Source organism: Lontra canadensis, unplaced genomic scaffold, assembly GCF_010015895.1.
Source record: "Lontra canadensis isolate GAN:19392208 unplaced genomic scaffold, GSC_riverotter_1.0 scaffold1, whole genome shotgun sequence".
In the NCBI taxonomy this organism is placed as follows: domain Eukaryota; kingdom Metazoa; phylum Chordata; class Mammalia; order Carnivora; family Mustelidae; genus Lontra; species Lontra canadensis.
In genome coordinates, this window is record NW_022630995.1 from 34693854 (window position 1) to 34717036 (window position 23183).

General features: G+C 36.2%; 1 protein-coding gene across 1 annotated transcript in view; it reads right to left on the bottom strand.

Annotated features, from left to right (window-relative positions):
- Positions 1-262: 262 nt before the first annotated feature.
- Positions 263-23183, bottom strand: part of UBE2K (ubiquitin conjugating enzyme E2 K) — a 71328-nt gene continuing 48407 nt past the window's right edge. Inside the window, 4 exon segments of the mRNA XM_032853039.1 lie at positions 263-4655; positions 4978-5106; positions 8386-8485; positions 17174-17256. Of these exon segments, the coding sequence (XP_032708930.1) occupies positions 4581-4655; positions 4978-5106; positions 8386-8485; positions 17174-17256 (387 nt within the window). The 3' untranslated portion in view covers positions 263-4580.

The following is a 23183-nucleotide window of genomic DNA, read 5'->3' on the forward strand; positions in this document are numbered from 1 at the left end:
TCTATTTTCAAATTAGTAACTTTAAAGTTTCAACGAATTTTAAAATTCAAAGATCCAATATAATTTATCCCATTTATCATCATATACTCGTTACTATGAACTTTGTCTAGGAGACACATCTACTTGCTTCTTTCTCTTGCTCAAAGTAATGCTGAAGTTTAACTGCCTACCTAGATGTACCCAGAAAGAAGATATAAACCATTTTCGGGGAAAACATGCAGTCATTTATTTTTAAGAATTCCCAGTAAGGGGGGAAAAAAAATTCAACATCTTTAAAAATGTGTTTATTTTTTAAAAAATCAGTTGTGTACAAAAGTGTTTCGTAGTTTTTAATTCTCAAGACAAATACCCAACCCTCCACCCATAGCCCACCCTGCTTCAATGGTCTTTCTGGTAACCCTCCCATTTTCCCCTTACAGGAAGTTAATGGCTCAGAATAGACCCTCCTACAGAATTTATCATCACTAACAGATTATTTAGAATAGAGATCTAGAGAAGCTAACAAGCAAGGTTCTTTCTCAGTGAGGTTAATGAGAATCCCTATAATGGCAGTAGACTTCCAGCAGACACCACAACAAAGCACCATCAATTGCTGAAAGCTAAAAAATAGATATTATTTTCAATAGTATTTCATTTTCTACTGGAAAAGTCTTTAAATTACATTAAATAAGTCTCTTTCCCCCCAAAGAAATAGTCTAGCTTTTATTATGATGCCTGTAAAAAGTAGGTAACAGCAAGCACACAAGGATCATTTAACAGCACAGTGCAATGATTTGTATTCACTCACCCCCTGGAACCAAACTGATAAACCGTGCCACACCTGATTATATATAGCAGCATGGTTGAAGTAACCAAGCAAAAGGTGACACATTCACAACTTACATTTAGGTGATGATCACAGGTTTATGAGGGTAGATCAGTCCAATAAAGCAGTCAACAGAATAAATGGGACAAGGGAGAGACTAACATTTCCCTATCCCTATGCCACGGGATTTTTGATCCATATTGCAACAGTGCAAATAGAACATGTGACATTATATGTTAGACACCGCAGAAAAGTAACATTTGGGAAAAAGGCTATTTATCAGTAAATACTTCAAGTTGCCTTCTTCCCCAGTGATAGCAAACAGCTGATGTTAAGCATTTATTTTAAACTGGTACTAAAGGAATGGAAATGCAAATTTTTTAAACCAATGGTTTGTACCCTGGAATTGAAATTTCTTGAATTAGAAAAAGTGATTAATAAAACATCATTTTGTAAAAGTCCATGAAAGAAAGTTAACTGTAAACAGACGGCTTCCTTTATCATATCCAAACATTGTTTCCATCTATGTACAAGAAAGTATACCTGGCTCCAACCCTTCCCTGCCCGAACCCATCTTAAATCTTTAAAACAACAACAAAAATGTTTTATTTCCTGTGTTGCTACAAGTACTGTGGAAACATTATCATACCCCTACTGCAGAGTTTTAAAAGCTCAAATCAGGCATACGCTTATAGCCAAGATCTGCTTTTCACATTGATAAACTTACTGATAAGCAGCCTAAACAGTAACACAATATGCTGCATTCTGTAGTGCATAAATAAGCAATATCCATTTTAACTGCCAATTCTTTCTTACAGATACTTTAAAAAATTATTTTTGCATAGTTTTAAGCGCCACCAACAATCACAAATATGAAATACCTCCGAAATGAAAAAAAAAAGTCAGTCTTACTTTCATTTCATAGATTACTCTCCTCAAAAGCAAAATACCCAGAATCCAAACATATATATACTTGAATGTTATTATGTATTTAAGTAAACCACAGCCACAATTCCAAATATTTTGGGGAGCTAACTCAGAGAATCTAATTTAGTACAAAGTTCTCAAATATTGATATACCACCTACTGTATACTTACTTGGGTGACAAATCACTATTTGTGCATTCAGTAATCTGTAGTGAAATACTATACAACTAAGTATTTGTCCTTTTTAAAAGTTGGGCACATACCCAGGAAATAGACCCAATTATAATAAAAACCTACTGGAAATATCAGTGACCTCTAGCAAATCTGCCTGCCCTAATAAGATTTTCACATATATATATTCCATAATTTTTGAGGTCTTTACAACTGACAAATCACAAAAATTGAGAATTATAAAAATAATTTCCACCAGGGTACCTTTTCTCTAGACCTGCAGTTTTAGTGTCCTTTTCCCAAACCCGTAAGACCAGAGGAAAAAAAGCAATTGCCTTAGTTTTTATGTTTGGGGAAATACATTTATCTGTAGAGAAATAAAAAACAAGAAACAGGAGGACAGTGGGAAATGCACCAGAAGGGAAAGAGGGATTATCACATTTAATGTAAATGAGGTAAATAAATTTTTGAAATGAAAAATGAATTATGGAGAACCTCTTATACCAAATATTGTACTTTTCAATTTCCTGGGCACTGAACATGTTGATTGCAGTTGGATGAGATTACCTATGGCATTAATGTGCATAAAAATCAAAGGCAAGGTATAAAGGTATAGCTGCCTCCAAGAGCTAAGTAGGTAATGTTTGACCTTAGTAACCTCTGAGTTTATTCTCTCTTTTGTCTAACCACAGAACAATTAAATATACCCTGATAATATAGGCAAATAGTAAATTGGGTAGATGTGTTTGATATTTAAAATAATCCAAGTTATTACCAAGCCAACCCTCCACTTAAAAAAAAAGAAAAAAAATCTAACCAACAGTGGAACAAAACTGTCCACATTTCACACAATCCCAACCTTACTTCAAAATATAAAGAAAAGTACAAGGTTTTAGCTATTTAAAATAAATAAAGAAAAAATCTTGTTTCCTTTGGCATCTTAGAAAGTAACTAAACTATAACAATTAAAAGAGGTGATTGTATAAAGAAATTTATGCTTAATCAAATATATAGGGGAAAAAAACATAGCAACTTGTGTTTAGTATGCAATAACATTAACTACAAGAGCTTACTATTAATTAGGAAAGCCTTACAAGTTTTTGGAAGAACCTTCACATCTTTAACATTACAATATAGTTAATAATGGTTCTTTTATTGCTTCTAAGATTATTGAGAAGTCAAATGAAATTATACTGAATTTATGGTTCAAAACTATTTTCCAAAAACTTAATGATTATAATTTAGGATAAATAACACTTGAAGAAAGCAAACCTTTTATAATATGACTTCCAATATACAGCCTTACTGTCATTCATTTTCATTCCATTACATTTTTCTTATTTTGCATTGGTCCTGAAAATTTAATAAGAACTGTGTTTCTATGTATAGAACTGCCTGCATAAATCCATTTCAGCCTTCATAAAATGGTCACATTAGTGTTTGAGCTTGCAAAACTAACAATTTTCAAACTTTTGAACTTAGAATGAAATGTAACTTTAATACGAATAGAAAGTCTGACTATGTACAAGAAAAGGTAAAATTTTCAATTCTCATATTATCAGAAACATCATAAAGAAAGCTAGATTTATAACACACTTCTATTCCTATGTGTATCTGAAGTATGTACAATAAAACACCACACAGCTTTCAGGCATCAACAGGGGCAAATGCAAGCAAGAGTGACTGGGAAAGGACCTGCTAAAGCAACCTCTATGAAGCCAAAATTAGTCTAAAAAACTGCCAACAGCTGATTGCATCCTTGCAAGTTCTCAAAGAAAATCTCATCAGTTTAAAAATAGAAAGATGTCAAATTCACTGAAAAACTAAGTTGGGTTCTTTCATTGAATCTGGGGAATACTGCAACATCAAGTATTTATTGTTTTTGCAAGAGGAACAAAATTGGCAGCTCCATTTTTACATTATTACTCACACAGGAAAGTTAAGAGTGAAGAACTATAACAAAACATTCCAAATTTACGACCTAAATATGGAGCAAGGGATACTGCCCCGAGGCACATTTCTCCACCAAAGAGAGAAATTTACTACTGGAATATTCGCTGTGTGTGGTGAGGGGGGAAAAATAGATATGGTGTCCCAGTCTGCTGACAAGGACAAAAAGGCTCTGAATAGGTCACCATCTTCAATTCTGGATAAATCTCATATTTAATAATTCTCAAATGCTTAAAATGGTGGTCTCTTCAGCTACCCATTCTAAGAAGTCAAGTACAAGCATGCAAGTAAATTCACAGGCACAGAGGATCCATGTTAAAAACAGTTAAGGTAGCTGTGATGCAAACACCAACAATTTGAATGGCCCTGACACACTCAAAATATTATCTTAATTATTCAACGAAATCCTGAAGCAAACTCTTGCTAGTCTTGGTACACTGCTAAACACTAAAGTAGCATGTTTTTTCCATGGTTTTAGCTTAGCTCAAAGAATTTTTACACTATTAAGAAAAAAATTAAAGTATTTCCCCTTTTTAAATTTACACAGACGTTTAATTAGCTTTATTTACAGAGCAGGGATTTTTTTCAGTCTCCAATGTTGCCTAGATAACATCATTAGGCAAGAATGCCAGTTTAAAAGAAATCTATGCAGAATCCTAAAAATAACAGATGTTGATGCTCCTCAAGAAGGGGCAAGCTTGACTATATCAGCAGCTTTCTCTATGCCTCAGTTACTCAGAAGCAATTCTGTTGCAGTCTCTACATCCCATGATTTTGAAGACAAGGCCACTATTACCGCATTCTGTAGAGAAGAAAAGGGAACAACAACAAAAAATCAAATCTCAAAATATTTTAAAAATACTGAATCATAACTATATATTGACAAAGCACACCTTGTTTTCTTTTTTTTAAAGTTGCCTTGTATTTGTAGTGCATAAAAAGCTTCTAAACCAATGACTGGAATTAGCAAAAGGAGAAGAAAAAAATCACTGATTGTAATAACAGAATAAAGTTTAACAAAATTAGATCAGAATATCTTTGAATCACTTTCGTCAGCCAAGGATTTGCAGCAATAATTTTAAATCAATCAATGTATCAAAATAAGCAAGCCTTTTGGTACTTACCCTATCAAAGCCCATAGCACATAGGTTTTCTATTTTTTTGGTGTATTCTGGACTAGAAACTGGTGCTCCAGCATACACATGTGCCCAAAGTCGAGCTGTCTGTTTGAACATTTCGGGATTTTGTTTGTACTATAATGAAGAAAAACATTGAAAGACATGAAAATGCAGTCACAATATTCAATACTTAATTACCTAAGAACTGGCTTTTTCCTAAGTAAAAGTAATTCACATTTAGAATGTGATTGATTCAACAACTTTCTGTTGCAAATGAGGTCACTCAAGAAAAGAAGTCTGACCTGAAGCTGTGATTCACAAGTGCTGACCAAGAAAAAAAAAAAAAGACCAATTATATTTATCAACTTAAATCTCCAATTTCAAGAGATACAAATAACAGCGAATACGAAGTGAAGTGAGGTGCAGACATGTTTCCAAACTGCAGTGTCAAACATTATACAACCAAACTGAATCATCTGCTTCTAAAACTGTATGGACATTAACTAACAAATGTGACTGACTTTTGTATTAACCACAGCTCAGAAAAAAATACAACTAGACTTTGCTGTTTTGTGTATTAGTATGCAATGATTTAAGGAAATACCATGTGTGAAGTCTTTTTTAAAAAAGATTTTATTTGGGGGGCACCTGGCTGGCTCAGTTGGTACAGCATGCATCTCTTGTTCCTGGTGTTGTCAGTTCAGGCCCCAGGTTGCGCATGGAGCTTACTTAGAGGAAAAAAAAAGATTTTTAAGTAATCTCTACACCTGTCATGGGGCTCAAACTTACAACCCTAAGATTAAAAGTCACGTGCTCCACCAACTGAGCCAGCCAGATGTCTTGATATGCAATCTTAATTTATAGCATGTTTTGAGATGCTTATGAACTCACGATACAGTACTTTTAAAAGGTAAGATTTCCCATTCTTATTAGAAGAGATAAATTTATTCTTAAATACTCTGGAACCAACATTACTTAACTAAGTATAAATTTAAAATAACTGTCCAATTCACTTTAATATTTCTTTTAAAAGTATTTTACATGTATTGACTATTTTAAGACTGATCAGCTTTTATTATATATTAAAATGACAAATCTAGTTTCTACCTTGTTAATTCCTAACGAGGAAGTAAGTCAAATTATTGAACTGTTTTAGTAGCTAGAGGAAAGCTCTAAATGCAACTTCAGCCTTTAAGGCTCAGAACTCCACAGGAAATCAAAGCTGAGATTCAAGCCATGCCTCTGACTACCAAAAGCAAATGAACAGCACATACATACAGCATGTAAAACCCTAATTCTAAGCACACTGAGACAAACAACAGTAGAATGTATTAACAAAGATATATATAAAATAAGGAGTGAACAGCTTTTCAAGGGAAAGGAATAGGTTTACTAAGAGGAACAGGCAGAGGAAAATGGCAGATTGGGTGAAATGACCAGCAGAAATGAATACCATCTTGAGAAAGCAGAAGTCCAAGGAACAGTAAGAATTTATGAGATGAAGCTGGGTTTTGAAGACAGTTCAAATCATGGAAAGACTCTGCAAACTAAAGAATGTGGATTTCTAAGTAGGTGACAGCAGAGCTTCTAATAGGTTTTTAGTAGTAAAGTAAAGTAAGATTTGTACTTTAAAAAGCTCACTGGCAACAATGTAGAAGACAGGATGAGGAAGAGGCCAAGGAAGGCACAGCTATCAGAGCAATTAAATAGAGAAAAATTTTTAACTTTATTTACTTACTTATTTATTTGAGAGAGAGAGAGAGAAGCAGACTCCCAACTGAACAGACAGGCTGTTGTGGGACTCCATCCCAGGACCCTGAGATTATAACCTGATCCAAAGGCAGACATTTAAACAACTAGGCCACGCCGGTGCCTGAGAAGTTTTTTAAAATGTGAACTAAGGCAAATCAGAGAAGTATGATGACAGAGATACTGGGAATAGAATCATCAAGAGAAAAGGAGGCACAGAGTATTCCAAGTCTGTGGCTTAGATATTTAATTAAGCTGATGATGGTATCAAACAAGGATGGACAAGTTCGCAGGATTTAAGATTCTATGTTCAGTATGGGAATGCTGTACTGAGGTAGCCATGAAACATTCATATAGAACTATCCAGTTCTGAATAGGCTTTTGCACTCAGGGAGAGGTCAAGCCTAAACATTTTCTCAACTGTCAGGTGATAGTATCAGTCTGGGTATGATCATCCAAGTGACCATGTAACGGAAAATTAAAGGAACAATGTCTAAACCAAGGTACTATATTTAAAAGGAGAAAGAAGAGAAATAATTGTAGGAACTAAGAAGAAACAACTACAACTACCAAGATGAGAAGAGAGTAGTAACTCAGAAGTCAAGAGAAGAAAAAAATTTTAGGTGGAGGGGTGAAAAAGTGTCTCAGTAAATCCTAATGGCTTAGAATAGGGATGGGCAAACTTTCTCACAGGACCAGATAATAACTACCTTAAGCTTTTAGATCATACTGTTTTTGTTGCAACTACTCAACCCTGCCACTTGTGGCTGGGAGGTAAACAAATAAATGTGGCTGTATTCCAATAAAACATTATTTACAAAAATAGCTACTCTAGTTCTAATTTGCTGACCTCTGCCTTGGAGAACAGATCAGAACTGAAAGATCAGAACTGAAAAATATTTATTCCATTTGGCAATTATAATAAGATCCTTGGTAACTTTTACCGTGCCACTTCAGCCATAGCAGGAGCTGGTTAAAATTATCATCAGGTCAGGGAGAACAAGGAGCAAATGTTTTACAACCTGAACCTCAGAACTGTGATCCTCCAAGGAGAGTTCTACTTGAAGAAAAAACATTAAATGGCTTCTCAGGGATTTTGTTTTTTGTGCACATAAAAGCCATAGTTCCAGTAGAGTGTTTTGAGCACTCAGATTTCAGTTCTCTTAAATGTGAAAGAGATCAAGTGACCGTTCACTGCTGTTCCGTAACTAGTGTAAAATATGTACACGTTTATCTCTATATTTATAACATAGAAATACATTTAAATTTATGCAATTACAAAAAATTTTCACCAGGGAGGGATTATCACTAAATGGAGGGAAAGACAGATGGATACACGTATGATAAAGCATGTATAGTAAAATGTCAATCACAGAATCTAGATGTAGGTAGGAATATCAGTGTTTACTGTATAATCTTCTGACATTGTGTGTCTGAAAATTTCCATTAATATTTTTTTAAAAAGCATCTATCATATATCCAATTAATATAATAAAAATAAAGTTTTCACTATTACATCTGACAAAATAATCTCACCATAAGAAAGAAAACCACCTCCAGATTTAGTTCCATAGAACTACGCACATGTGTTAATACTGCAGACCATTACAGTAGTAGAGACTCACAGGTAAATATAAGGAAGTCTTTCAAAAGCAGCTACCTTACCTGATTTGCTACTACTGCATCTTGTGGATCATCTGGTTCTGCAGCTGCCAAAAGGGCTTGCAATGACAATAATACCGTGCGGAGAGTCATCGCGGCTGCCCTGAAAATCAAAACAGGAAAATATCGCAGTTAAGAACATGCTGCATGACAAAAGCAAAGTGGATGTTTTCTGAATAAAATATAAAAACCAGTAGAGCTAAAAATAATCTATATTTTATCTTAATCATGTAATTTACAGAAATTACGTATCTGCCTATCACATTTTTCTCTTTTTACTTTACAAAATGAAAGAATGAGCTTTCCATTTTTTAAGACAAGTCAAACCATTCTGAGCTGGACTTGCTTTTCTTATTTTTGCCAATATCCTTCTGGTCAGCTTTACTCACTGACTTAAATTTTTATCCATTTCTCTAGACATAAAGTTAAGGTGATAAACTAGTATATTTAGCTTACATTCAGTGCCACTCCTAAAACATAAAATATCATCAAGCACTTATCCCTTACTTTGAAGCAAGTGATATCATTCCACAACATTCTGAACTAGAACAAGTTATTTGCTTAAAATGTATCACCTAATTCACACATGTATATAACACAAAAATTTACGCAAAAGCTTCATGACATTGGAGTTGACAATGATTTCTTGGATAGGACATCAAAAGCACAGACAACAACAGAAAAAATAGAGAAAGTGGTCCAACTACATCAAAGTTAACTGTGTAGAGAGAAAAACCTCCTTTGTAAAGGATAAAAACAATAGAGTGACAGGCAATCCAAACTGGGAGAAAATATTTGCAAATCATGTATCTGATAAAGGGTTAATGTCTGGAATATATAAAGAACTCCTATAACTCAACAACAAAAACCCAATTAAAAAGTAAGAAGGGACTTAAAAAATTTCTCCACAGAAGATATATAAATATCTGATAAGCCCATGAAAAGATGCCTAATATCACTAATCATTAGAAAAAGAAATCAACAAGATACTACCTCACATCCATTAGAATGGCTACTATCAAACAAAACAAAACAAAAGACAAAAGTTGCTGGTGAAGATGTGGAATCACTGGAATCCTTATGCCCAGTTGGTGGGAATGCAAAATGGAACAACAATTACAGCAAACAGTTTGGCAATTCTTTTTTTTTTTTTTAAGATTTTGTTTATTTATTTGACACAGAGAGAAAGAGAGAGAGAGAGAGAGAAAGACAGCAAGAGAGGGTATACAAGCTGGGGGAGTGGAAGAGGGAGAAGCAGGCTTCCCATTGAGCAGGGAGCCGGATGCAGGGCTTGATCCCAGGCATGACCTGAGCTGAAGACAGATGCTTCAGCTCAGCCACCCAGCTGAGCCACTCAGGCGCCCCCAGTATAGCAATTCTTCAAAAAAATTAAACACAGAATTACCATATGATTTAACAATTCCACTTGTAGGTACATATCCAAAATAAATGAAAGCAGGGACACAGATATTTATACACTCATGTTCATAACAAGCATTAATCTCAATAGCCAGAAGGTGGAAGTAACTCATTTCCATCAAGCCATGAATAAATAAAATGTGGTATATATATATACACACTGGAATAGTACTCAGCCTTAAAAAGAAAGACAAATCAGACACATGTTACAACATGGATGAATCTTTTTTTTTTTTTTTCCCTTTGGTAAGATTTATTTATTTGACAAGAGAGAGACACAGTGAGAGAGGGAACACAAGCTGGGGGAGTTTGAGAGGGAGAAGCAAGCCTCCCACCGAGCAGGGAGCCCAATGTGGGTCTTGATCCCAAGACCCTGGGATCATGACCTGAGCTGAAGGCAGATCCTTAACAACTGAGCCACCCAGGCGCCCCAACATGGATGAATCTTGACATTATGTTAAGTGAAGCCAGGAATAAAAAGACAGATAGTATGATTCATGAGGTACTTAGAAAAGCCAAATTCAGAGACAGAAAGTAGAATGGTGACTGTCATTGCTAGAAGGGTAAGAGGAATGGGAAGTTATTATTTAATAGGTATGGTTTCAGTTTTGAAAGATGAAAAAGTGGGAAGGGGTAGGAAAGAAGGATGAAGAGTGAGGGTTCAGAGGACTTTTAGGGGGGTGAAAATACTCTGTATACCATGATGATGGATACATGTCATTACACACTTGTTCAAATGCATAGAATGGACAACACCAAGAGTGAACCATAAGAAAAACTAAGTACTTCGGGTTGATTGAAATAGGTCAATGCAGGTTCCTCGGGTGTAACTAATGTAGCATTCTGATAGAGGATGCTGATAATGGGGGAGGCTATGTGTGTGCAGGGGAGGGAGTATATAGGAAATTTTTGTACCTTCCTCCCAATTTTGCTATGAATGTAGAACTGCTCTAAAAAAAAAGTCCCGGAGACTGGTAGCATAATGATGTGAATATACTTAACAATACTCATCTGTACACTTACTTGAAACAGTGAAGAGTCCATGTTATATGTCAATTAAAAAAACCAAGATGATAAATTTTATGTTATATATATTTTACAAAATAAAAAATTCTTTTATTTTTATTATTTTTTGAAGATTTATTTGTTTATTTGTCAAAGAGCGAGCGAGCGCACGAGCACGCATGAGAGCACAAGCAGGGAGAGGGCAGCCAGAGGGAGAAGCAGGCTCCCCACTGAGCAAGGAATCCAATGCAGGACTCCTGGGATCAGGACCTGAGCCAAAGGAAGATGCTTATCTGACTGAGCCACCCAGGCATCCTTAAAAACTTTTCTTAAAGTGAGAAGCTCTTCCCTTAGAGATTTGTGAGTTTGTATTATAAATACTTCCTACTTCTTTTATTGACAGTTACCTTTTATTTAATTTATTTTATTTACAGTCTTTATTGGGAGGACACAAACTATTATAGACCTCTGGACTTACAACTTCAAAAATCAGAAACTAAGGAAATAAAGATGAACATGTTGAAAGGGACAGTTTGCTCTCAATATGAAAGGAAAAATCTTAGATTTGATTCCTAACAATCTCAATGAGAAAAAGGTATGTTTTCTGTATGCTTCAAATTTTTCATAATGAAATACTGGGGGAGGTATTTATAAACCATCAAGAATTAGTTGACTAAAAAGAAATCTAAATGACACCTGAAACTAATATTGTAAATCAACTATACTTCAATAAAAAAAAAGGGGGGGGTGCCTGGGTGGCTCAATTGTTAAGCGTCATCCTTCAGCTCAAGTCAGGATCCCAGGGTCCAGGGACTGGGCTCCACATCAGGCTCCCTGTTTGGCAGGAAGCCTGCTTCTCCCTCTCCCACTCCCCCTGCTTGTGTTCCTTCTCTTGCTGTCTCTGTCAAAAAATAAATTAAAATCCTCAAAAAAATACATAAATATAAATAAAATTAAAAAAAAACAAAAACAAAAACAAAGAACTGGAATGCCTGGGTGGCTCAGTCAGTTAAGCAGCTGCCTTCGGCTCAGGTCATGATCCCAGCATCCTGGGATCGAGTCCCACATCGGGCTCCTTGCTCAGCAGGGAGCCTGCTTCTCCCTCTGACTCTGCCTGCCACTCTGTCTGCCTGTGCTCGCTCTCGCTCTCTCTGACAAATAAATAAATAAAATCTTAAAATAAATAAATAAATAAATAAATAGAACTGATTTAGATGGTTAAGTGTCTGACTCTTGATTTGGACTCAGGTCATGATCTCAGGGTTATGAGACCCAGCCTCACGTTGAGCTCCATGCTGGATGTGGTGTCTGCATAAAATTCTCTCCCGCTCTGCACCCCCAGCTTAAAAAACAAAACAGAAAGAGTGAGTGCAGGTAAAAATGAGGGAATGAATGAATGAATAAATAAATATTTTAAAATGGTAGAGGGAAAAAAAAACCCTAAATGCAAAGTTTTAAGCTGGACAAAAAATTAATGGTAAACAATGACATTATTTTAATCATCAGTTGTAATAAAATTATTATTAAAACAAAACTCAGTTTTCTGGCTCTACATACTATAGATATTATAACATCTTTGATAGTGTAAAGAAATGTATATGTTTTAGGGGGCACCTGGGTGGCTAAGTTAGTTAAGCGGCTGCCTTCAGCTCAGGTCATGATCCCAGGGTCCTGGAATCAAGCCCTGACTCAAGCTCCTTGCTCAGCAGGGAGCCTGCTTCACCCCGCTTTCCCACCCACTATGCTCTCTGTCTCAAATAAATAAAATCTTTAAAAAAAAATTTTTTTAATGTGTATGTTGACTGATTTACGTTAATTTTTAAACCTAAATTTAGTAATGTGAGAAAGTACACAGTAGAAATCCAATCTCTCATTCTATTTATTGTTCCTTTTACATAGTACTGACTAAATTCATAATGCATTAAGATTTTTTAGGATTCCATGTGTAAAAAACAAATCCTAACAGGTAAACAGGAATCCGGAATTTCAAAATGTGTCAGCTAATTTTAATGTCAATGGATGATGTACCTTACAAATCTTCAGTAAATTAATTTTGCCAAGACCTCAATAAACACAGTTAAAATGGCTAATTAAATATTCATGCATACAGACTCAGTAGAGCCTCCAAAACATACAGCAGCTATATGAACGGTCAATACTGTTGACTTTCTGTTAAGGGTCTTCAGAAGACCATCCATATAATTGATGTTTATTCAAAACACTGCTACTTAAAAGAGTATGGCAGCTTTTTTGTTATAACTTTTTATTAAAGCATAACAAACAGAGTTAAATGCTATACATCTGGATGATTTTTTATATATGTATACACCCATGTAACCATCACATAGATCAAAATATAGAGAATTTTCGCACTCAAAAAAACACCTCACTCTTGCATTCCCTTTCACAACCCTCATCCACCCCCACCACTATCCTAATTTCTATCACCATAAATAGTTTTGGCTCATTTTGAATTTTATAAAAACAGAATCATACAGTATGTGCTCCTTTGTGACTGGCTTTGGTCACTCAATATGTCTGTGAGAATTAGCCATGTTGTTTGTGTCAATATGCTTTTATAAAAACTACTATTGCAGTGTTTCACTGGACAATTATTCCATTATATATCCATTTTCTTATTGACAGGTATATGGGTTATTGAATAAACATGCTACAAATAGTCTCAAACAGTCTTTTGATGAACATATGTATTCATTTCTCTTGGATATAGACCTAGGAGTGGAACTGCTGGGCCATATCAAAGATGTATGTTTAGCTCTGGTAGATACTGCTGGCTGAGTAGTTGAACCACATTCCTACCATCAATGCATGAGAACTATTTGTAAGTATGTAGTAGTATCTAATTGTAATTTTAATTTGCACCTCCCTAATGACTAATGATGCTGAACATTGCTTATTAACCGTCTAGGTATTCTCTTAATCCCTGTTCATGTCTTTTAGAAGGGCAGTATCGCTGAGTGCACTTTTTTTTTTTAAGGTTTTATTTACTTATTTGACAAGAGAGACAGCGAAAGGGAATACAAGCAGGGGGAGTGGGAGAGGGAGAACCAGGCTCCCCACTGAGCAGGTAGCCCGACGCAGGGCTCCATCCCTGGACCCCGGGATCATGACCTGAGCCGAAGGCAGATGCTTAATGAACAAGCCACCCAGGTGCCCCCTGAGTGCAATTTTTATGTGTAGTCATTTTCTTCTATTTCCTCAGGTAAACAGACACCTGCAGTCATAATAGGTGTCAGTGGAAAAACATCAGAAGATAGTTTCCACACAGAACACATTGTGGAGTTAATAAACCATACTAACAAAAAGCTGTTAAATATTAAAGGTAACTTGCCGTATGTATTCACAAAAGACCAAAACAGTTTTCTAGCACACCTATCTCAAATTATTCAATGTTTAGTCAATTTATTTTTCTTTTCTTTTTTTTTTTTTTTTAAAGATTTTATTTATTTATTTGACAGACAGAGATGACAAGCAGGCATAGAGGCAGGCAGAGAGAGGAAGGGAAGCAGGCTCCCTGCTGAGCAGAGAGCCTGATGCGGGGCTCGATCCCATGACCCTGGGATCATGACCTGAGCCGAAGGCAGAGGCTTTAACCCACTGAGCCACCCAGGTGCCCCTCAATTTATTTTTCTGAGGATTACTATCCTTTAGTTTTCTTTACCAAATTCCAGGTCTGAAGCCTAAAAACATGAATATCCACTGACTGTCAACTATACCTCAATAAATCGGGGAAAGGGGCTTAGGATATCCATGTATATCTCATCTCACTTATTTTTTTAAAAGACTTTATTTCTTTGGGAGAGAGAGAGTGCATCAGAGAGAGCACAAGCAGAGGGGAGAGAGGCCGAGGGAAAGGGAGAAGCAGACTCCCAACTGAGCAAGAAGCCCCACGTGGGACTCAATTCCAGGACCCTGGGATCATGACCTGAGGTGAAGGTAGCCACTTAACTGACTGAGACACCCAGGTGCCCCTGCCTTTGACATTTTAAAATATTTCAATTATTTTAAAATTCAGCTATTTCACATCGCCTAATAGGAACAGTTGACAAAAAGTGTTTCAGTATAACAGTACCAAGTTCTCTGTCCACATATATACCATAATCTTTCAACTTCGGAAGAGATAATCAGAAGTGGTAGTACTGCTGGCTTAACTGAACAAAAAGGGGAGTCAGTGGGAAATTTTAGTCTGGAGCTGTATTTGTTTTTGAAAAGGGAGGTGGGGAGGGGGGAGTAGGGAGAAGAGTATCATTCTGAGAACTGCAGAGTAGGGCAAATTCAGAAGCAGGGAGGTTAAAGAGGTAATGTGACTTGGGCGAGGTGAAACTGCTGATAAGATTTTGGAAGTTTCACCAATAAAATTTGCAAATGGGGTACAGGGTACCAGAGACACAAGAACCAAGGATCATGATGAAGTTTTGGCCAAAGCAACTGCAACAATGTAGTTGCCAGTAACTTAAATGGAGTGATGCAGGTTTTGGGTTAGGGAGTATATCAGTTGAGTTTACAACATGATTTAAGTTTGAGATGTCTACTACATACATACTGAAGTACAGATGTTAAAAGCAGGTAGCAGCATATGAGTGTGGAGTCCAAGGACGATAGATTTATGAGTTGTTGGTATTTAAAAAGTGAAGTTCTAAAATCAGATAAGCATACCAGGGAAGTGACTATACAGGAAAAGTAGCAGAAGTAAAGACTTAGCCCCAAGGTACTCTCCTAGAAACAAGGGAGGAACTAGTTAAGAAACCTGGGAATGTGCACAAGAAAGGGGAGAAGTGAGGAACCCGGAAACCAAGTGAAAGAAGTACAATGTCTGCAAACATTCATTAGTATCACTGAATGTTCTAACTATTATAAGGGGCCTTTGAGATGACTTTTTATGGATAAAAACACTGAGACCTCCAAATTATGAAAGGTCACAAGTTAAAAGAATGACAGAATAAAATTAGTTCTATTTCATACCATTCAATGTTTAAGGGTATGGAATACAGATCAAGAAACTAGACCCCAAGAGATGCACCGAGGGAGGAGGCTTTACTCAGATGCGCTATTAGAATGGAAAAGCAAAACCAAACCAACAATTCTTGTCTGTTTATCCAATTACTAAATAAACCAAATTCCCCAAATAGTAAATGTTGTCATTTGTTTCACCTTGTTCAGGTTCCATTCTTTCCCTTTCTTAACAAATCAAACACATAGCTTATTACTGTTTTCACACACTTTGACATCTTTTTTATGTACCTCTTGTCTTAGTTTCTCTTCCAATCATATTGCTAGAATATGGCAGGCTGTAATCTAAGAAAATTACATAAAACAATTAATTTAATCCTTTTAATAGCCCTATGAAGTAGGTATTAACCCCATCTTGTGAGATGAGAACAACTAAGGCACAAAGGCTAGGTAATTTGCTCAAGACCACAGTTTAGTAAATGGCAGAGTCATGATTTGAGCTAACTCTTAAACACTGCTGCTGCTAAAATCAAATCAGACAAAACATGTGAAAGCACTATAAAGTGCTATACAAATGAAGATTATCACTTATAAAGGTATTCCTTTCTTTGAATCTGAGAACCTTAACTAAGCTCACTTAACACAATTTTTAACATTTTTGTTGCCTACATTCCACCCAAATCAGAGCTGATTACTTCAATACTTATTTTTCTAGTCTCTTACAAGTATCTTTGAGAGACAGGAAAGAACCAAATTTACCAAAATAAATGAAATCAAGACTTTTCAAGGTGTAAAGCTAGCTTTGACATAACCTAATAAGTCACTATTTTTTTTTAAGATTTTTATTTATTTTCTTGAGAGTGAAAGCAATCACAGAGGCAGAGGGAGAAGCAGACACCCCATTGAGCAGAAAGCCTGATGCAGGGCTCGATCCAAGGACCCTGAGATCATGACCTAAGCAGAAGGCAGACGCTTAACAGACTGAGTCACCCTGGAGCCCCATAAGTCACTATTTAAATAATGATTGTGATCTCAATTCTAACATACATTTTTTTAAAAAAGATTTATTTATTTTACAGAGGTAGTGGCAGGGGCAAAGGGAGAGGCAGAAGAGAACCTCAAGCAGACTCCACACTTAGCGCAGAGCTGATGTGGGGCTCAATCAAGCTCATGACCTGAGCTGAAACCAAGAGTCAGATGTTTAACCAACTGCAACACCCAGACACCCCAACACATTTTTGATCATGTACTTGAGACTTCATAAAGTTTTAAATTATAGCCCAAATAAGAGAAAGTATAATATATGCTCATGTTTTGAGGCAATTACATGTTTAGCACTCTAAGCATAGCCTTGGAATTCATTGAGAGGGAAGAAAGTGAATTCAAAATCTCTTACCATTGATCTTTCAGGATATCCAAACAAATAGCCCCTGTGACGGAACTAATATTAGGATGCCATATTTTAGTGATAAACCGGACCTAGAATATAAAGCACACTTGAGTTTTTAAGTAACAGAAATAAAACTCATATAGTTCAAGTATAACTACAAGAAAATGAAATCTTCAGATTAAAAAAAAAAGTCCATACTTACATTACCATCATTTTGCCTAGCTGAAGGGAAGGGTGTGAAAGACAAAGCATTCAGTAAGCTGAATGCTGTCACTGACATACATTTTTTAAAAGCTTTTTTAATAAACATTCCGCCCCTAAAGAAACCCAATAATTACCAGGTGTTTACAATTTACCTACAATAATAGTCCATGCTATGACAATTACAACACAGACTAAAATCTAGTTAGGCAGATAAAGTAACATAAAATATAAATTAATACAGATAGCAAATGGCAATTTATTCAGTGTCAAGTAGGATGCAGGACAGCTTTGAAGGACAAAGTAAACAATCAGTACATGGAAGCATTTTAGTAGTAAATGGCTGTAAGATGGCTCCTAAATTTTCTGTAGAAATTGTTTTCTCAGATTAAAAAAAAAAAATTCAACATATATTTGAAAGACAATGGCACTCAAGAGACATTGAGACTTAGAGTTTAAGAAATTTATCCAAAAATCCAGTAACAAGTTAGCAATAGAACAATACGAGAACTTACACAACCTCATTTTAGATTCTGAGTCTCTAATCACCTCATTTGTCTTAGGATGGATAAGAAATGAACAAAATGAAAATACTGCCTCTAACAGATCACCATGAAATGAAATCCGGTTCATCAGGTCTTACTTACAAGCTTCTGAAGGACCAACTATTACTATTTTGTGGGGGGGGGGGACCTATTGTTATTTTATCTGACACATATATAATAATCACCTAAGTCAAAACTCCTTTATACTTAACACATTAAGTACTGTAAGTTAAGCAATGGTTTTTTTTTGTTTTGTTTTGTTTTTAAAGTAGGATCCATGTCCAGAGTGGAGCCCACGTGGCACTGAACTCACCACCCTGAGATTAAGACCTGAGCCAATATTAAGAGTCTGATATTTAACCAACTGAGCCACCCAGGTGCCCCAAGCCAAACAATAAGTACTCTACAAAAACTGACTCATTAATATGTGCTCTAAATCTAAGCTATTTATGGAAAGCACCTAAGCAGACAGCTTCCACTTCTCTCTTTGTGATGGGATTTGGCAATACTACCTGTTAATCACTTCACCTAATGACACACTAAATTATATGCTAAAAAAGAACTTCAAGTTACCAATGACTTCAAAACACCTAAAACTAATGGAATCTATCCATGCCTTGATCCTTTTTAATTCTTGCTTACAAGAGTAAACACAAAGGTATCTACTCTCAATCCACAGAATCACCAACTCATTAAACAAGATCATCATTCTACACTTGGGTTACTAAAACAATCCACTGACTTTAATAACTTCATTTTGGTTCCTTTCCATCCATTCTCTACACTGAAATAAAGAGTGCCCTTTAAAACAACTGATTCACTACTCTACTTAAGGCCCTTTAATGACTTCTCATTCCCTTTATGTAAGTCTGCACTCTTGAACTGTCCCAGCCCATCTCCCACGTCATCTTAAAAAAAAAAAAAAAAAAATTTTTTTTCTCCCTTGGGCCTTTTTTTTTTTTTTAAAGATTTTATTTGACAGAAAGAGAGATCACAAGTAGGCGGAGAAGCAGGCAGAGGGAGAGGGGGGAAGCAGCACCCCCTGCCGAGCAGAGAGCCAGATGAAGGGCTCGATCCCAGGACTCCGGGATCATGACCTGAGCCGAAGGCAGAGGCTTAACCCACTGAGCCACCCAGGCACCCCTCCCTTGGGCCTTTCATACCTGTTTCTTCTCTTAGTAACACATGTTGATGCCCTCTTCTCCTGGCTAATTCCTACTTAATCCTTTAAGTCTTAGTTTCCATATCACTTCTTCCTGATCTGTTCTCACAGCACCCTGTTTGTTCCTATTTCATCATACTGACCACACTTCTATAATTTCTTCCTTCTATGTCTGGCCTTCCCTAAAAGGCTCAGTATCTATCTTGCTTACCAGAGCACCCCAAGTACCTGAAATGTCTCACACTGAATGAATATGCAATTAACATCATGACAAACCTATTCTTAGACCTAACCAGCATCCCTCTGAAATACAAAGCTGGTCAAAGAAGACAGGCATACCAGGCTTATATACAACAAACATTTCTTCCTAATAGATATAACCATGATATTCTTATCATATTTTCTACCATTCAGTGAATTTGAAGTATAAAGATACAAAATAACTATATGCCATAATTTCAGTAACTCAAGGACATTACAGCATTTTGTGATTTTAAAACAAAAATTTGTTCTATCTGGAATGCGTGGGTAGCTTAGTTGGTTAAGCATCTGCCTTTGGCTCAGGTCATGATCCCAGGGTCCTGGGATCAAGCCCCACATCGGGCTCCCTGCTCAGTGGGGAGTCTGATTCTCCCTCTTACTCCCTCACCCCCAAACCATTTGTGTGCTCTCTCTTACTCACTCTCACTCAAATAAATAAAATCTTTAAAAAAAAATAATTGGTCCAATCTTTTCAACATTGGAAGAAGATTTTTATTTCCTTTTTAAAAAATATTTTTATTATTATTATTATTTTAAAGATTTTATTTATATGACAGAGAGAGAGATCATAAGCAGGCAGAGAGGCAGGCAGAGAGGGGGAAGCAGACTCCCTGCTGAGCAGAGAGCCCCATGGGGAACTCCATCCCAGGACCTGAGATCATGACCTGAGCCGAAGGCAGAGGTTTAACCCACTGACCACCCAGGCACACCTCTTTTCCCTTTTTAAAGAAAATATGTAAATATAAACAAATATTTATAAAATAAAAATTTTCATAAAAATATTTTAAAAATTAAAAATATTAAACATCTTATACAGAAACAAAAATCCTTTTTAAAGAAGATTTTATTTATTTGGGGGCACTGGGTGGCTCAGTGGGTTAAAGCCTCTGCCTTCGGCTCAGGTCATGATCTCAGGGTCCTGGGATGGAGCCCCGAATCGGGCTCTCAGCTCGGCAGGGAGCCTGCACACACCCCCCCCCAACCTCTGCCTGCCTCTCTACCTACTTGTGATCTCTGTCTGTCAAAGAAATAAATAAAATCTTAAAAAAAAAATAATTGGCCCAATCTTTTCAACACTGGAAAAAGATTTTTATTTCATCTTTAGAAAAGATTTTATTTATTTTTAAAGATTTTATTTATTTCTTTGACAGAGATCACAAGCAGGCAGAGAGACAGGCGGGGGGGGGGGAGCAGGCTCCCTGCCGAGTGGAAAGCCCAATTCGGGGCTCCATCCCAGGACCCTGAGATCATTACCTAAGCTGAAGGCAGAGGCTTATTAAACCACTGAGCCACCCAGGCACCCCCAGAAATATAAATCTTAACACCATGTACACAGTGTTAGCAGACCAAAATGAAGGAAGGAGACTATTCTTATAATCTATATTGGCACACCATCATCACTAATCTGTTTTTTTTTTTTTCCCTTCACTAATCTTATCTCCTCCTGGAGGACAGTATCCTATTCATTCACTCTTTAGTTCAAACATTTCAGCAACTTCATGGCAAATGGAAGCTCACATTTCCACTGAATTTCTAGTTTCAAACTTGGAACTCAAGGATGTTACAGTATTAAACTAGCTTTAACTAACTTATTGTCCCCCCCCCCCAAAAAATGCTATTTTATTTTAAATATGCATGTGCAGATGGGCAGACCCATTAAAAGTTATTAGCAATGATATTTATTATCAATTTCACATATAAAACTACATTTATAATGTCAAGAAAAACAGAAAAATTCACAACCTAATCTCTAATTCATAACTGGGCAAATCACTGAGTAGAGGTTTCCTAATTTAATTTTTTCATTAACAGTATATTATAATTCACTTTAGAAATAACACTGGTTATATGCATTGAATTAATTTCCTTCTACACCATACTCAGCTGACTCAAAGATATACCTTCTCTATCTAGAAGCAAATCTGCTCTTCAGGTTAATAATTTATTGCAGAATAATAAACAGGAAATACTCTGTGCCCACTGTTATCAAATATGTAAGTTTCAACCTTGTGCAATTTTAGCTGCACATCAGTGAATATAACCAGCTACTTTTAATACTTTTATCTCATGAAACTTAAAATTAAACCTGAGCCTACATATTAAACATACACGAACAAAATCCAGCAAGAAATTTATAAATACTCCCAATTTTTCCATTATATTTACCAATCAGTAAAAATCCATTTTATCTATAAGTTCAACATATTTAGAACATATTTATAATACATTCATTTACATTTATTACAAAAGCTTAATGCCGTAAGTGGAATGAGTACAATATTTAAAAGAATACTAAATTACAACTAAGATTAACTAGTTGAAGCCAGAGGGAGACTTTTCTAAATATTGAAACTACCTCAATGTGGAATGTCTGGAATTAGCATAGTAGTGGCCTGAAGAACAATAGGAGCTCCGTTATGTTATGAGTCTATTTTTCCCACTATGCTAGAAAACAAGGGTGAGAGAGGGACTAATAAAACACTGATTTCAATGATTAAATAAAATAATGTGTCAAGTGCCTGAAACAGAGCCAGGGCTATGCAATCACCGTGGAGCTATATAAAAGACTATAGAGGGAAATAATAAAACACTTTCACTGAGATTGTAATTCACCCATTTAAAGTGCGTACCTCCATGAGTTTTCAGTATATACACAGAGCAACCATGTAACCATCAGCAGTCACTCCCCATTCCTTCACACACCCTCAGTCTTAAACAACCACTGACCTATTTTTTGTCTCTACGGACTTGTTTCTTCCGATGTTTCATATAAATGAAATCATACAATGAGTGGCCTTTTGTGTGTAGCTTCTTTCATGTAGCATGATGTTCTCAAAATTCCTCTATATTATACGTTATCAGTACTTCATTTGTTTTTATAACCAAAAAAATGTCCCATGATATAAATATGCCACATTTTATTTATCCATTCAGTTAATGGACATTTATTTATGTCAGTTCCACTTTTTGGCCATTATGAATAGTGCTGGTATGAACATTTGTGTACAAGTTGTTGTGTGGACATGTTTTCATTTCTACTGGGTAGGTACCTGGATAGAACTGATATAGGTCATAAGGCAACTCTGTACCATTTGACCAAACTATGTATCAAAGCAGCTCTAACATTTTACTTTTTTTTTTTTTAATACTTTGTTTATTTGTCAGAGAGAGAGAGCACAAGCAGGCAGAGTGGCAGGCAGAGGCAGAGAGAGAAGCAGGCTCCCTGCCGAGCAAGGAGCCCAATGTGGGACTGGAACCCAGGACCCTGGGATCATGACCTGAGCTAAAGGCAGTTGCTTAACCAAGTGAGCCATCCAGGTCAGCAATGAATGAGAATTTCAACTTATACTGGAAATGTAAGTGCCAATGTTATACTTTCAAACGATGTCACAGAAGGAAGACAATGGCTACTTCAAGAAGGGCCTTTTATTTTATTTTAAAGATTTTATTTATTTGACAGAGAGAGAGAGAAAGACAGCAAGAGAGGGAACACAAGCAGGAGGAGTCAGAGAGGGAGAAGCAGGCTTCCTGCTGAGCAGGGAGCCCAATGTGGGGGCTTGATCCCAGAACCCTGGGATCATTACCTGAGCCAAAGGCAGATGCTTAACAACTGAGCCACCCAAGCACCCCAAGAAGGGCCTTTTAGAGTGGGAGTCACTGGTTAATGCTAATATTTACACAGTGCTTACTCTGTGTAGCAAGTTATAAGTATTACTATTTCATTAAATCTCAGGTACCATGAATTATATAACACACCATTACTTTATGTACCCTGAGAAAGAAAAACTCTACCAATTACATTATGACATGTCATCCATCGAAAGGTGTATCTTGATTTCAGAGACAT